The sequence below is a fragment of the Lethenteron reissneri genome, chromosome 47, assembly GCF_015708825.2.
Source record: "Lethenteron reissneri isolate LAM-NWPU_2019-01 chromosome 47, ASM1570882v1, whole genome shotgun sequence".
NCBI classification, from domain to species: domain Eukaryota; kingdom Metazoa; phylum Chordata; class Hyperoartia; order Petromyzontiformes; family Petromyzontidae; genus Lethenteron; species Lethenteron reissneri.
This window is the reverse complement of record NC_083825.1, coordinates 4,244,868-4,259,029: the sequence shown is the minus strand read 5'-3', so window position 1 is coordinate 4,259,029 and position 14,162 is coordinate 4,244,868. Positions and strand designations below refer to the sequence as shown.

The window sequence follows — 14,162 nt, the reverse complement described above, 5'->3', positions numbered from 1 at the left end:
TATGCGCGCAATTGTCGAGGTTTCCGTCGCCCGGAAACGACGAGCGTGAACGGACCGCGATCCCCCCCCCCCCTTTTCCACCCCCCCTCCTCACATCCGCACGTGTCCCACGCGATGTGTTTACATTTTGTCCGTCATAATTCGTTATTTTTATTAAAATTAATTTTATTATAATCTTTTTGTTTACCCGTTTCGCACTGACCGGCGAGTTACCGGCGGGCGGGGGAGACACGCTCAAGCTCTGCGTTGTTACTTCGAGGCGCGCTGCGGTAAATGTTACAGGTTTGCACGGTGCGTGCTTCTAACAGCTCACCAAAGTTGTCTAAAGAAGCGTTCTGGGTCGTTCCTGGATGGGTGGTGACCACCACCACCTGACGAACGCCGTGCGTACACCGCTTACGGGCCTGTCCGACGTTTCGGGACAGCGGAGAGCAACGTGCGCGAAACTCGCTTGTACTGCACTTCTATGCTCCCCGTGTCTTGTCAACGCGAGCTGACCGACGTGGTGAAAAACGGGCAGATAAATCGTCACAATTCGCGAGGCTTTGGGAAGGACCTCAGTCCACCAGAGCGGGGTTCATCAAATGGCTCTCTGCACGCGCGCGTGCTGTGGTAGTGGCGTGTGTGTGTGTCGCCATATGAATGTGGAATTGCCAACCATCGTCTGAAAAGGACTGAACGGTAGTTGAGTGTTGCCCAACTCATTCGACGCAACCCCAGCTCGTCACCCACCCCTGAAGTCTCGCTCTCAATAACAGGACCATTGGCTTCATTAGCCCCTCACCGTCTCCGCTGATGCTCGCGACTGTTTAAATTCCACGTTCATATGACGTGGAAAAGTACATCCTAAATTATACTCATAGGTTTTTCGGTAAAGTCACGTAGGTAAAAAATAAATAATAAATATACGTGAAATAATAACCTCACTTGAGACGGTAAATCTAGCTGTGACGGTCCCACCTGATGACGGAAACGTCGTGATTTGTTATTTTATTTCGATTATTTCAATTATATATTTTTTTACCTACGTGACTTTACCGAAAAACCTAAGAGTATGAATCCTTGCAGTCACGAAGGCTTCAAATCTAGAATTACATCCTAAATTGACAGCAAAAGCGTATCCAGATGTTGATTATTTTATCCACTGGTAGTTCCGATAATAGCGAAAAGATGATAGTGAGAGTGATAATGACATCAAAGTGATTGTGATGATGGTAAAAGTGATAGGGATGGTGATAATGGCACGCGTGTGGGTGTGTTGGTGACGAGGAGATGAATGGGATTGGTGGGTCGGTGAGTAAATTAAAGTGAGTGGGAGAATTTTTGGCAGCGTGGGCAAAGTAGGTGGGTAAATGAGATATGTGTTGAATTGCATACCTGTCAACCCCTTGTCAGTGCCTACCTTATTACAGACCAATTCATATCTTATTGGTCACCTCGTACCCCTTATACATCTCAACGTTCATGCTACAAAGCCCATCACAAGGTAGAAACACAAATAGACAAAAACATTTTTGCCCGTATTGAAACGGTTATCCGCCGTATGGACCTGAAAACTCAATTCCCTTGTACAAAAATACGGGTTGACAGGTATGGAATTAATGGATAAGTGAGTGACTTATTGAGTTGATGAATTATGCTTCATTTTAACGAACTCGCATTGACCAGCTTGGTAAAGTATGGTTAAATACCCCCAACGACTTGCATGACAGAATGTCCGCAACCAGCAGTGAATTGACAAATACCCGTGCAAATACATGTGATGTTGGCAATGGTAATGATAGTGGTGATCATTTTGATGATGATGATGATGATTGTGGTGTGGTGAACTGGCACGCGGATGGGCCCATAACTCGTGACGACCGCTTCGCGTGAATTCAGACTTTGCGATGGACGAAATTGAGGAGCAGCTGAGAGAAACTCCGGGGTCGGGAGGAGAAGAGGTTGAGGAGGGGAGCTGCTTGCGCGGAGTTCCAGGTGAGGTCAAAGGTCAACCTCACGCCACGTCCACTCACCTTGGCCAAGGCGCCAGATCTCCTGGAATCGTCACCTTTTCCTGGGCGATTCTCCGCTGGGTCGCCTTCCCAGCGCTCGCCATGCACACGAGCCAAGGCGGGCAATGTCGAATTTTACTTGTAAACCAGATTATACTTGACAAGTCTTCGACACTCCCCCCCCCCCCCCTCTTTTGAGCGACAAGGTCACGAGGTGATGCGAACTGCTGGTGAACTCGACGTGCCAAACTTGCGGTGTTGTTTTTCACTCGGCAGGTGAAATGTCGTCGTCGCTCGAGGCAGCGGCGGCGGTGACGGAGGAGCCCGGAGATGGTGGCGTCTCGAAGCGACAGCGAAAGAAAATGCTGCGACAGAAGCAGTGGGAGGATGGCCGGGAACAGCGCAGGTTTGCAAAGTTAAAGCCAACCGCTTGCACTGCAGGAAAACTTAACGAAGGTTTAATATTTAGAACGATGTATGCCCGTCGTACAACTCGACAACCGCCACCGAGTGGATGCTACACTACGGCGGAGTGACTTTCTAGTGAAAAATATCTGATGGATCCAGGATTGTTGCTGATAAGCGCAAGTGAACGCACGGTATTCAAACAAGACACATAGCAGTCAAGGTCAGGGCATCCTGATCTGTGGCCGTTCCAGATCCAGTGTTTCCGTGATAACGTTAACAGACCTTTGGATGTTTGCATAGTCATGCGAATAATTTTTTTACATTTTCACCATTTCAATGACAAACAGGATTTTGATATGTTGATTTACATGTCTAAATGTACAGCCTCTTTTGGAAATCCACTGCTGAATGAGGGCCTAATCAAGTCGTGCGGGTGTGGGGTTTATTTTACTCTGCTTCCACAACCTGGCTTGGTGAATTTTACACGTAGACTCCCGTGACCAATATTCTGGATCATAATTCGTTTCTTTTGGGTTAGATCATGTCGGCATGATGTAACAAAAAATGTCTTTAACTATAACTCTCCACCACCCGATATTTGTTAGTGGTTGCTGAAAATAGACTATCCTTAAGTATATCAAACTAAATGTGCGCGTGTTTTCTTCGCTTGAGGAGACGAAATTTCCTCACAATGCAAGTGAGACAGTGAGCATTATATAATACTGTAATCAAACATTTCACAATTTTCAATGGGCACAAATTCCATGAAACGGACAAATCATTGTTAGATCGTGAACTCCTATAAACTAGAAAAACTCTCAACTATTTTCAAGGCCCACTGAGCTATATGAGCTCTTTTTCAGAAGCGACCTGGCCACAAATGATAGTTCATCGAAGTGGCTCATCACGTAAAAATGTATAGCAGCCAAATACTCTAAATGCGTGATGCTGATTCTAAATGTGGATGGAAAAACCGGAAGACCCGGAGAAAAATCCACGAGACCGTGGGGAGAGAGAGAGACGTGTAAAATACAAATATATATCAGGTGGCGGTTGGGATCGAACCCACGACCTGTATACCAGCCGAGGTAGTTAATATCTCGCCGTTGTGGCGGCTCTCAGAGACGTGGAAAACATATTCTTAGGTTTTTTCAGTAAAGTCACGTAGGTAAAACATTAAAATTAATAAAAGTAAAATAAAAATCACGACGTTTCGGAGGCAACACAAGCTTCCGTCTTCAGGTGGAACCGTCACAGCACGATTGCTGTATCAAGTGAGAGAAATTCCAAGAAAACAGTCCTTGTATATATTGATACAGCTATCGTGCTGTGACGGTTCCACCTGAAGACGGAAGCTTGTGTTGCCTCCGAAACGTCGTGATTTTTATTTTATTTTACTTTTATTAATTTTAATGTTTTACCTACGTGACTTTACCGAAAAAACCTAAGAATATGAATCCTTGCAGTCACGAAAGCTTCAGATCTAGAACGTGGAAAACAGGCTCACACTTCCTCTTGTGCCAACCCCTGCAAGTGCGGCGCAGTCCGCTGACTCCTGCAGCTAGAAGGCGCTTTATACGTGCAGCGGTCAGGACTACACGATGCCAGTTGTGCAATTGGATAATAATTTTGAGGTGGGGGGGGGAGAGGTAAAAAAAAAACGCTTAGAAAATTCTCGTGTCGTTCCTGTCCAGGCTGCAGCGGAAGGAGCGGCGCCAGCGGAGGAAGCAGGAGGGGGGCGAGGAGCCGGCGAGGAAGCGCGTGCATGCCGAGCCGGAGCCCAGCGGCGTCCGCGTCGCCATCGACTGCGGCTTCGACGACCTCATGCTGCTGCGAGACGTCAAGAAGCTGCACAAGCAGATCCAGCGCTGCTACGCCGAGAACCGGCGCGCGGCGCGCTCCGTGCAGGTGAACGGAGCGCCGCTAACGCACGTTGCTAATTGCGGGCGCTCGCACAGGGGAATGGAGCGCATCGGGGGGAGGGTTTCCAGCGGGGTGAGACGGAGCAACGAAATCCGTTCCCCTTGTCGATGGATCGTTACAACGCATGATCGTTAGCGGCGGTGGCGACTTTGGGAGGACTTTATCCAGCAGTGGACTTTACAGAAACGTTTTGTTCGTATTGGATCACCTTTATGACAGTTACCGTTCCTCCCCCACTATGGTTGTCCGGATGACAGACAGACAGAGGTAATGCATAATTGCTCTCGGCTGTAGTTGTAAAATCTAAAAAAATAAAAATTGCTGAACGATCCACCAGCGTCTCACCGGCCGTGTGGCATCTCTCTTGTCGAGTTTTTTTACATTTCGTGGGCTATGGATCAGCGGCGACTGTCTTAGTGACAAAGAGGCACAATCAACCTCGTGAAGGTGATCCAGTGCTTCAAATCAAGATTCAACATGTGCTATTAACAAGATGCGTTGCCTAAAATGTGAGTTTAACACTTAGGCTTTCGCGACCAATATCCACAATACAGGTTTGTTTTTTTGGGGGTTAGATCGCGTGAATATATAAATGTGTGTCGTTAAACCCGCCACCGCCCGACACAGCCAATTAGTAAGGTTTGTCACGTAAACAGATCGTGCCAATTCGTTACTCGTACAGCACACACCGGTGTGTTGGAGAGCAAAGCCACAACATTTTCAAAAACGTAAAACATCCAGGGCAGGCCGGTGAACCTGCAACGTTGGGCCACCATTGTGTGTGCGCATGCATGTTGAACTTATTTCATTGGCCCATGTTGACTTTCGTTGGCCCACGTTGAACTGCTTTCACACCGTTGGGCCAACGTTCCACATTTACTGGCTACAATGGACATACCTGCGCGATTGCAGATGCCGTTATTCCCTGGAGTATTGCTGCCGCCGTCTGTCGGCAATCAAACGCGTGTTGCAAAGCGTTGAGTAACCCAACGTACTCGTTTTTAAATCCTTTATATTAAGTTCGCTTGCTTGCTTACGACCGTGCAAATCTTTCGGTCGTTTTTTAACCCACTTCCCGTGATCCAATCGAGCTGACCTTTTTCACACAGACTCGTTGTGCCAGACAATTATTGTTCGTGAAAATTTTTTTTCCAAAATGTTACACTTTTTAGGACAAAAATATTATATTTAATTACCAATTGCTTAATGGTGGCAGGCAATCATCTGACCCATAGGTGGCAGCCATCTCAAGCCAGAGGACGAGAGGACTCTAGCCGCCACGCATATAAAGGATTTATAGTGAAAAACTTTGTTTTTACGGGTTATACTTGTTTGCTGAACTTGTTTTGTCTTCCCGCCATGTTACTTTCCCCCAGCTGCTGTTGACCAGTCACAGCGGGCAGCTGAAGACAAACATGGACATGCACGATTGCGGATACCTCAACTGGAAGGTGGGATCTACCTCGTTTCCATGCCTTACCGCGTGTTACCATCCGTTACCATTCGTTACCATCAGTTACCATGCATTCCCAAGCGTTACCGTCGTTTTCCATGCGTTACCACGTGTTGACATCTATTGCGATTGGTTACCATGTGCTACCATCAGTTACCATTCGTTACCATCCTTTACCGTGTTTTACCGTCGCTTCCAATGCGTGACCACGTGTCACCATCCGTTGCCATTAGTTACCGTGCGCTACCATCAGCTGCCATGCATTGCCATGCATTCGACATGAGATGTCTTTTGTGAAGTGGACACTTCCCCGTCACAGTGAGCAGATCAAACCGTTTACTGTACTTCTATGCTCCCGCGTATTTGCTCACCCACCTTCACCACTCCGCACGGACCAGAGTGGTGCTTCATCCTCGGCCGACGCCGAGGATGGTTCCGATGAGACATTCGGTTGCCCCGCAGCAACCGGCAAGCCGGAGTGTATTCGGTTGAAAAAATTAAAATGATTAAGCCGTCAAAATTGGGTCTCGGCATCAACGAACGTTTGGCGTGCCAAAGTTCGTGGTATTTATCTGTCACTGCAAGCATCTTAGCCGCGCTAATCGCGTACTAGAGGGGAGAGGAGGGGGAGAGTCTTTTATTGGGTTGGCAAGAACAGCACTGCATGTAATTTCAGCGCACTCGGTGAATTCTCTCACCGCAAGAGCCTCTTTGCCGTGCCGGGAGCGATCCGAAGTGCACGTGTTTGCGTGCGGTCGCCCGCCGCGTATGTACTTGAAAGTTTTTTCGGCCCCTCGGTAAGGAAGGCTGCTGCCCCCCCCCCGCCCATGACCGTGACCCAGGGAATCGAGGTGCGAGGGGAGCGCGTGGAGGAGGCCGTGCCCACAGCGGAACTTGTCTACCTCACGTCCGAGTCGCCGCACACCCTGGCGAGCGTGGAGAGCGGACGCACGTATGTCATCGGCGGCCTGGTCGATCACAACCACCACAAGGTAGGACGACGGGAGGTGCGTGAGCGATGGGAGAGCGGTGAGCGATGGGAGAGCGGTGAGCGATGGGGGTGAGTGATGGGAGGGTGGTGAGTGATGGGAGAGTGGTGAGTGATGGTAGACCTTCCTTGAGCAAGCCTTCCCCTCTGAGTCAAATAACAAATAATAATCGCACCCACCATCGGCAGAACCCAGAGAGGGAAGCGAACCAAAACCGTGGGCACTCTCCGACTCGAACTTCCCGAACCGATGAGACTCTGCACATCATTTTGCCTTTTTCCAAATCGTTCCTTTTGGACTTTCCTCCTCCTGAATCGCCGCTGGAACTTTCCCGCTCGCCGCTCTCGTAAACGCCGCCGAGGGCGGCCCGTGGCTCCGTCAGGTCTGCCGTGACGCCGGCCTAGTCTCGCGGTGGCACGGTGGACACTCCACTCTGGTTGGCGCAACGAGGACCCTTCGTCCGCCACGCGTTCTTGATGATTCCGATGTGGGGGGGTGGGGGAGGAGTTGTCGGATGAGGCACTAAAGCTCACGGTGATGCTGACCAAAATACTACGACAAAGATCCCCTGTATAACATTGACAGACTGCCAGGGCAAGTGCTGTTAGTGAGTAGCACCTATGAAGGCCGGCACTGTGGCACACAAAGGGGTGGGTGGCCAACACCACGCCCGGCCGCCTTTGTCTCCCTGGCAGCAATGTTTACACATCAGACCGGGTACTCATTTGAGGCTGAGTTGACCTCGGGGAGACCCAGGACCGGTTCAGATAATCGTCACTGGTGGTGGCTGTAAGCGGGAATCGAACCTGGATCAACGGGTTCATAGAGCAGTGCGCTAACCGCTACACTACCAATTCCCACTAATTTGTATGTACGCACACACACACACGCATGCCTGCGTGTGTGCGTGTGTAGATTAGTGTGATTACACATTCATGTCATTTGTATGTACACTCAAGCGTGCACTCAGGCCAAGTATCCGGTTCGGATAATCGTCACTCGGTGTTGTTGGCCGTGAGCGGGAATCGAACTCGGTGGGGGGTGGGGGGTGGGGGGTGTCGCCGGGTTCGTAGCGCGGCACGCTATCCGCTGTGCCACCACTCCCCGTCGTCGTCGTCACCGTCGTTGTTGTGGACCTCATCGTCGTTGACCTCAGCGTCGTTGATAAATGGTTTTTTACCCTTCTATTTGGCAACAAAACTGACATGACTCCTTGTAAAAAAAGGTGTCAGTTTTGTTGCCAGATAGAAGGGTAAAAAAACAATTATCATATTTTTTACTGGCAAATGAGGTTCCAATGGTGTAAATGCTTGCCCCGAGCTCTCATACTCTGATGGTGCGTTGTCTTTGAGTTGTGCGCCTTTTGGCGTCATCTGGTCCAACACCATGTGAGACTAGGCTCTAAGGAAAGCTGTCTCGGGTGTGGACCAATCAACTTCAAGAACAGGGCATACAGAGTTATGTTTTTTGTTTGCATTATGACTGCAGGTATTGTGGTCTATGCAAACATGACTCCTTGTAAAAAAAGGTGTCAGTTTTGTTGCCAGATAGAAGGGTAAAAAAACAATTATAATTTTTTACTGGCAAATGAGGTTCTCATCGTCGTTGTCGTCGTCTTCTCAGGGCCTGACGCTGCAGAAGGCCGAGGAGCTGCAGGTGGAGCACGCTCGTCTCCCGCTCGACGACTACGTCAAGATGTCGAGCCGCAAGGTCCTCACCGTCAACCACGGTAACCGCGGCGACCCCCAGGTCCCACTCGAGCCGGCCTCACATGAGTACCTGGTGCGGCTTGTAAAACAAAACAAAAAAACATTGCCACAAGGGAGACAAAGGCGGCTGGCCACCCTCCACCCCCCTCGTGTGCCACAGTGCTGGCCTTCATAGGTGCTGCTACTTGCGAACAGCACTTGCCCCAACAGTTGACGATTCATACAGGGGGGAACTTTGTCTTGTATCCGTATCCGTGTGCTCGCTGTAGCACTTGAAGCAACAGAGGATCTCTGTCTTCGTGTGTGTCTCGAGGGTATTGTTAGTGCGCCTGAAGTGAGCGTCTGGTGCGGTGTGTGAACGTCGCCACGAGGGAGACAAAGGCGGCCGAACGTGGTGCAGGCTGCCCACCCCCACGTGCGCCGTATCGACCTTCATAGGTGCTGCTCGCTAACAGCACTTGCCCCCGAATGTCTGTTAAGGTGATACGGGGAATCTTTGTTTGTAACGTGTCTCTGTGTGTGTGGCGAGCGGTGGCACAGTGGTTAGGGCGCTGCGCTACGAACCCGGCGAAGCCGAGTTCGATTCCCGCTCATGGACAACACCGGTGACGAGTATCTAAACCGGTCTTGGGCCTCCCCTAGGTCGACTCAGCCTCAAATCAGTACCTTGTGTGATGTAGAAACATCGGGAGACAAAGGTAGGCAAGCGTGGTGCTGGCAACACCACCTCATCGCGAGGTCATGCCAGCTGCAATAGGTGCTCGCTAACACCACTTGCCCCAATAGTCTCTACGGCAATACGGGGGATCTTTGTATTTTGGTGCCTTTGGAACTGCCAAGTCTGACCCACTCCTGTTTGCGCTGCGAGCTATAAGGTCATTGTGACCTCGTGATTGACATCTTTTTTGCAGATTTACACACTTTGGGTCTATCTCAATAACTTTTCATCTTACAGCGTGTGTGTATGTGTATACGTGTATATTATTATTAGTACTAGTACACAAAGTGCACCTGGCCTGGCACTGGCGCTGTAGTGACATCACTGTCACTTAGTGGCGAATGGCGGGTATTGGTATATGTGTGTGTGTATGTGTGTTAAAACACAGAGTGGTAGTGTAGCGGTTAGTGCGCTGCACTATGAACCTGATTACGGCCAACACCAGTGATGATTATCTGAACCGGTCCTGGCCTTCCCTCGGGTCGACTCAGCCTCAAATGAGTACCTGGTGCGGTGTGTAAACATCACCACCGGGGAGGCAATTGCAGCCGTGCGTGGTGCTGGCCACCCATCCTCCCCCCTCCTGTGCCGTGCCGGCCTTCACAGGGGCTCACTAATAGCACTTGCCCCAACAGCCTGTTAAGGGTGTATGGGGAGGGGGGGGTCTTTGTTCGTTAAAACGCAGAGAGTTGGCACTGTGGGGAGCACAGTTGGTGCATCTGCCAGTCGTCTCAGTCAGGCAACTCGTGGCACCTGGATCTGTCGCCAGCGAGCCTTCGACACTTCACGTGGCCCCAAAGTGCACCTAGTCTGGCGCAAGCACCGTGGTGATGTCACCGCCACTTAATGGCGCGTTAAACGTTACGCCGAAGGACCATTGCTTGAACTGTCGTGTTTTTATAAATATCTACGTTTCCTCTCTGGTGGAGTGTTATCGATGAGCGTTGTTGACTTTTTGTTCAAAGCGGGGGGGCCACCTCTCAGTTTAAAGTGTGGTTATTATTATCCTTCGCCTGTGACCGAATCACCCAGAATGCATCCCGATCTCATCACATCTCGGAAGCTGAGCAGGTTAGAGCCTGGATAGCGCTTGGATGTGCAACCACAGCGCTCAAACAGGGTGCCGTGCGGTGGCTGCGAGGCTGCGCTACACAGCGGGCAGCAGAGAGCAGTGCGGAAAAAACAATTGTTGGACTGTACTTCTACACTCCCGCATCTTGACCGGCGTGGTGGAGTATAGTCAATCAAGCCCCACGAGTCGTACGGCATGCAGAGGGCCCTTATCCAGCAGTGGGTTCACAGCGGGGCCTCCGGACACGTCATTACATTACCGTGGCAAGAAATTGCCGTTGTGTGAAATTGTTCTATCCTCATGGGTGCTCACTCACAAATGTTGGCCCAGAAGGATCTTTGTCACCTGTGTGTGAATGTATCTCGCCTGAATTTGAATCATTTCTTAACGCTTTCCAGCTGAGGTTGAAGAAGACACTAATGGTCGTCCTTCACCCGCTCCTCCGATTAGCACGGTTGGCTACGTACAGTGCAAAAGATCCAACATGCATACATACACGTCCATGTTTCTCATCCACGTGAAAATGTACGTGTGGAGCCTCTGTAAATCCACTGCTGGATGAAAGCCTCCCCAAATGCCATGCTGGTCAAAGGGGGTTTTGATCATACTTCATCAGACTGCTGAGCACGGGGAGAGCCATAGGAGTGTAGTACAGCAATCACTTTTTCCACACTCCCCTCTGCTGACAATACAATTTGGATGAAAAGATTCTGCAAAAATATATACGTGCATACATCAACAGTAACACAGTTGTGTTACTGTTATAGGCATGTAGCCTATTGAAAACCGACCACATTAATGAAAGGGTGTCCCAAAACTTGGCCGTAAGAAACCAGAGCTAAGTAGAAAACGCTTTTGTCTACTTTGTGAATGCATGCAAATTACATTTGTCCTGACAGCACCCGTCAGCTTCTCCGCCGCTAATTAAACACTCTGTCCGAAGACGGACGCCGTCATTGGGAATCGTTAAGACGATGCGTGCGCGTGCGTGCGCGTGATTTATTTCTTCTTTGTGTTTTCCTGCTCTCTCCGCTACCCCCCCCCACCCGGCCGGCCGCTCTCAGTGTTCGAGATCCTCCTTGCGTACCTCGACCTGGGGGACTGGCGCGGCGCCTTCCTCCGCGTGCTGCCCGACCGCAAGCAGGTCGTCCCCATTACCCACAAGGCCTCTCCGCCGGCAACGAGCGACGAGAACGGTTGCCACGGCGCCGCCGCCGTCGTCGTCGAGGACCGCGAGTGCCGTTGCCGAGACGACGGCGGAGACGCCGCGGAGACGGGAGGCCCCGGGGTGAATCCCGAGAGGAGAGAATCGGTGAATGCGGAAACGGGAGACTCGTTCGGTCTGGAGATGGGGGATGGAATGGATTTGGGCAAGAGCAAATCGGTGAATCCTGGCATGGGGGACCCGGTGAATCCTGGGGGGGAAGATCCAGACGTGAATCCGGAGAAGAAAGAATCGGTGAATGCGGAGATACGAGACTCGTTGCGTCCAGAGATGGGAGATGACGCGGTGAATGTGGAAAAGAGAGACTCGGTGAATGTATAAACAGGGAGACTCGTTGGAGATTGGAGATGCAGTGAATGTGGATATGGATATAGGAAATTATCTAAATCCTGAGATTGGAGATCAAATTAATATGGAAGTGGAAGACCGGTCGAATGTGAAGAATAGAGAGGGGGGGGGCAGGTTCGGGGTGAACTTAGCAACAAGGAAAACCTCATCAATATGGTGACTTGAAGCTCCTTGAATCTATAAAGGCCGCGTGACACACTCTGGCAGGGCTGGGCGGGGAACCTACGACACACAGCCCCCCGCGGCTTCGTTTCATTCGCCCCCGGGACCACGTGGGCCAAGACTGATGACTGCAAAACAGCCGCGCAGGCGCTCCGTGTCCCATCGCCGCGGCCACGTGTTTATCTGCTGCGGAGCCGCGACACGACATGGGCACCGCGTTGGCGAGAGGGGAGCGGGCGCAGGGCGTCGCCGCTTTCGTAACGGTCGGGCCGAGGAGCCCGCGTACATTTTTTGCGTTATTTCCGAGCAACTGGCAAAGGTGCGTGCCGATGTGTGGTCGCCTTGCCAAAGTTACTCGACTGTCCTTTTTCGGCCCTCGTTAAGGAAAGGTTTCCCCCGCCCCCCCATCCCTGCGCTCGGGCAATTTTAGGGCAACCGTTGCTAGCAATCGTCACCGGTCAGCGCATTCACTGTGAGCGACAGTGGCGGTGAGCCGACGGATTTCTTTCCAGCCAATGAAAAGGGAGTTTGTTGAAAATGTGCTTTGTATGGACGGCGATTGGTCTGCAAAGCACAGAAACCCCCGGGGTAGCCACGTAACCTGTGCCCGTGATCTGATTGGAGGTTGCCATCCCTGTTGCGCACTCAGGGCACAGTGGTAAGTGCACAAGTGACCGAACATAGGTGGCACGTGACATCTTCACCGGTTCGAGGCCTCCCTTTCCTACCGCGCACCCTTCACCGTGCTCTTTTTACCGGTGTGGTAAAGTATGGTCAATCAACTCCCATAACCAACACAGTGTACGGAATGCAGTCATTCAGCAGTGGATTGATAAAAGGCTGTTAGATATCATTAATCATTCAAATGGTGCAGAAACTTGCTGGTGACTATTGAGGCTGTAAATTGCTCTCAAGTTGCCCTCGCTTATCAATGTACGTGTATGTATGCTGAACTTCTTTCGCACCTTTTCGATTTAAAGCTTTCGTGACTGCAGGGATTCATCTTCTTGGTTCTTTCGGTAAAGTCACGTAGAAGGGAAGTAATAAAATAATAAAAATAAAACATAATAAAATAATTCTCACGACGTTTTGGCCACACCTTCCCTTCTACGTGACTTTACTGAAGAACCAAGAAGATTCTTTCGCACCGTCCCTAGCCAACCGTGCTTATCGGAGGCCTTAGGAGACGGGTCGAATTCCCCAGAGACGGTGAACGACGACGTGAATCTAGCGAGACGGGAAAGTCGCGACACGGGAAATCCAAGGGAAATCTGCCAGAATTAATCATAGGCGAGCATTGCTAGGAGGTGCGGACGGTGGTCTGATCGGTGCGAGTGACAACAGAACAAATCGACGAGGCCGGAACTCCAACATCCGGCCAAATCGGCGATGGGAGAGTATACGGGAGGGCGAGGGGGGGGGAAAGGCTGTGACGGAGACCATCGTGAACAATTCACGTGGCTCACCGCAGCGTCGGACACGTCCACGGGGCCACCCATGCCTGCAGGTTGCGTCTTCTTGGAGAAGTGCAAGTGAAATGTTTTACGAAAGTTTTGTATTTATTTTAGCTTAAATTTTATTTTTAAATTGCGGTATATGAAGAGGTCGCCAGGCGGCTACCGAGATCCTTGGGTTGCAACCGGTCACGGCGAGTTAGACCGGTTCTCATGTGCAGTGCTTTTTGATGGTCTCGGCCTGGTCACCAATGATCGCGCGAAAAGAATCGTCAAATTTAAATTTGTTGCTGCTCTGAGAAATAAAATTTAAAAAATCGGAGGCCTTCCGTAATGCAAGGAACGTTCTCTCTAGCAGGGTGGGATCTCGAAAGTGTTTTTTGCGATATCCACTCCTGCGGGCCACTCTCCCTCCCAACGCGGAGTGACCCACTGCTCTAAGAGAGTTCCAAATGGGGCCTCCATCGCGTGACGCGACACCGATGGCACAAATCGGGATAAAAGTTGGGGGGGAACAAAAGTCACACATAAAGTTGCGAATGCCGTTTGTTTTTATTAAGCAGATATAGAACATCTGCCGACACACGGTGAAGTTGGACACGTGAATATTCCATTGCAAATAAAACCTACTTTGAATCTACGTCTGAAAAACATTGATTCTGACATCTGCTTGCTTAGAAAATACAATTTGTACGGTATTTTCAGCT

The 14,162-nt window shown here is 50.5% G+C and overlaps 2 protein-coding genes across 3 annotated transcripts in view; one reads left to right on the top strand and one right to left on the bottom strand.

Moving 5' to 3' along the window:
* LOC133354341 (microsomal triglyceride transfer protein large subunit-like) overlaps positions 1 to 2,124 on the bottom strand; it is a 36,208-nt gene extending 34,084 nt beyond the window's left edge. Inside the window, 1 exon segment of the mRNA XM_061571104.1 lies at positions 2,016 to 2,124. Within this exon segment, the coding sequence (XP_061427088.1) occupies positions 2,016 to 2,098 (83 nt within the window). The 5' untranslated portion in view covers positions 2,099 to 2,124.
* On the top strand, positions 82 to 14,095 carry TRMT10A (tRNA methyltransferase 10A). Of its 2 annotated transcripts, none has more exons than XM_061571139.1 (8): positions 82 to 269; positions 1,882 to 1,977; positions 2,271 to 2,400; positions 4,097 to 4,310; positions 5,702 to 5,776; positions 6,621 to 6,770; positions 8,391 to 8,496; positions 11,331 to 14,095. In XM_061571139.1, exons 2-8 carry the CDS (start codon positions 1,890 to 1,892, stop codon positions 11,810 to 11,812), a joined length of 1,245 nt encoding a protein of 414 aa, XP_061427123.1. In that variant the 5' UTR covers positions 82 to 269; positions 1,882 to 1,889; the 3' UTR covers positions 11,813 to 14,095. The 2 variants fall into 2 exon arrangements, with proteins under 2 accessions (XP_061427123.1, XP_061427124.1); XM_061571140.1 differs by having other exon boundaries at positions 82 to 291.
* Positions 14,096 to 14,162: the final 67 nt, after the last annotated feature.

Excerpts from the sequence above, each read along its gene's own strand:
- TRMT10A (XM_061571139.1), top strand. The coding sequence starts at position 1,890 with ATGGACGAAATTGAGGAGCAGCTGAGAGAAACTCCGGGGTCGGGAGGA. Across the intron at positions 1,978-2,270 it reads CTGCTTGCGCGGAGTTCCAG|GTGAAATGTCGTCGTCGCTC; the intron begins GTGAGGTCAAAG and ends TTCACTCGGCAG. Across the intron at positions 8,497-11,330 it reads GGTCCTCACCGTCAACCACG|TGTTCGAGATCCTCCTTGCG; the intron begins GTAACCGCGGCG and ends GGCCGCTCTCAG.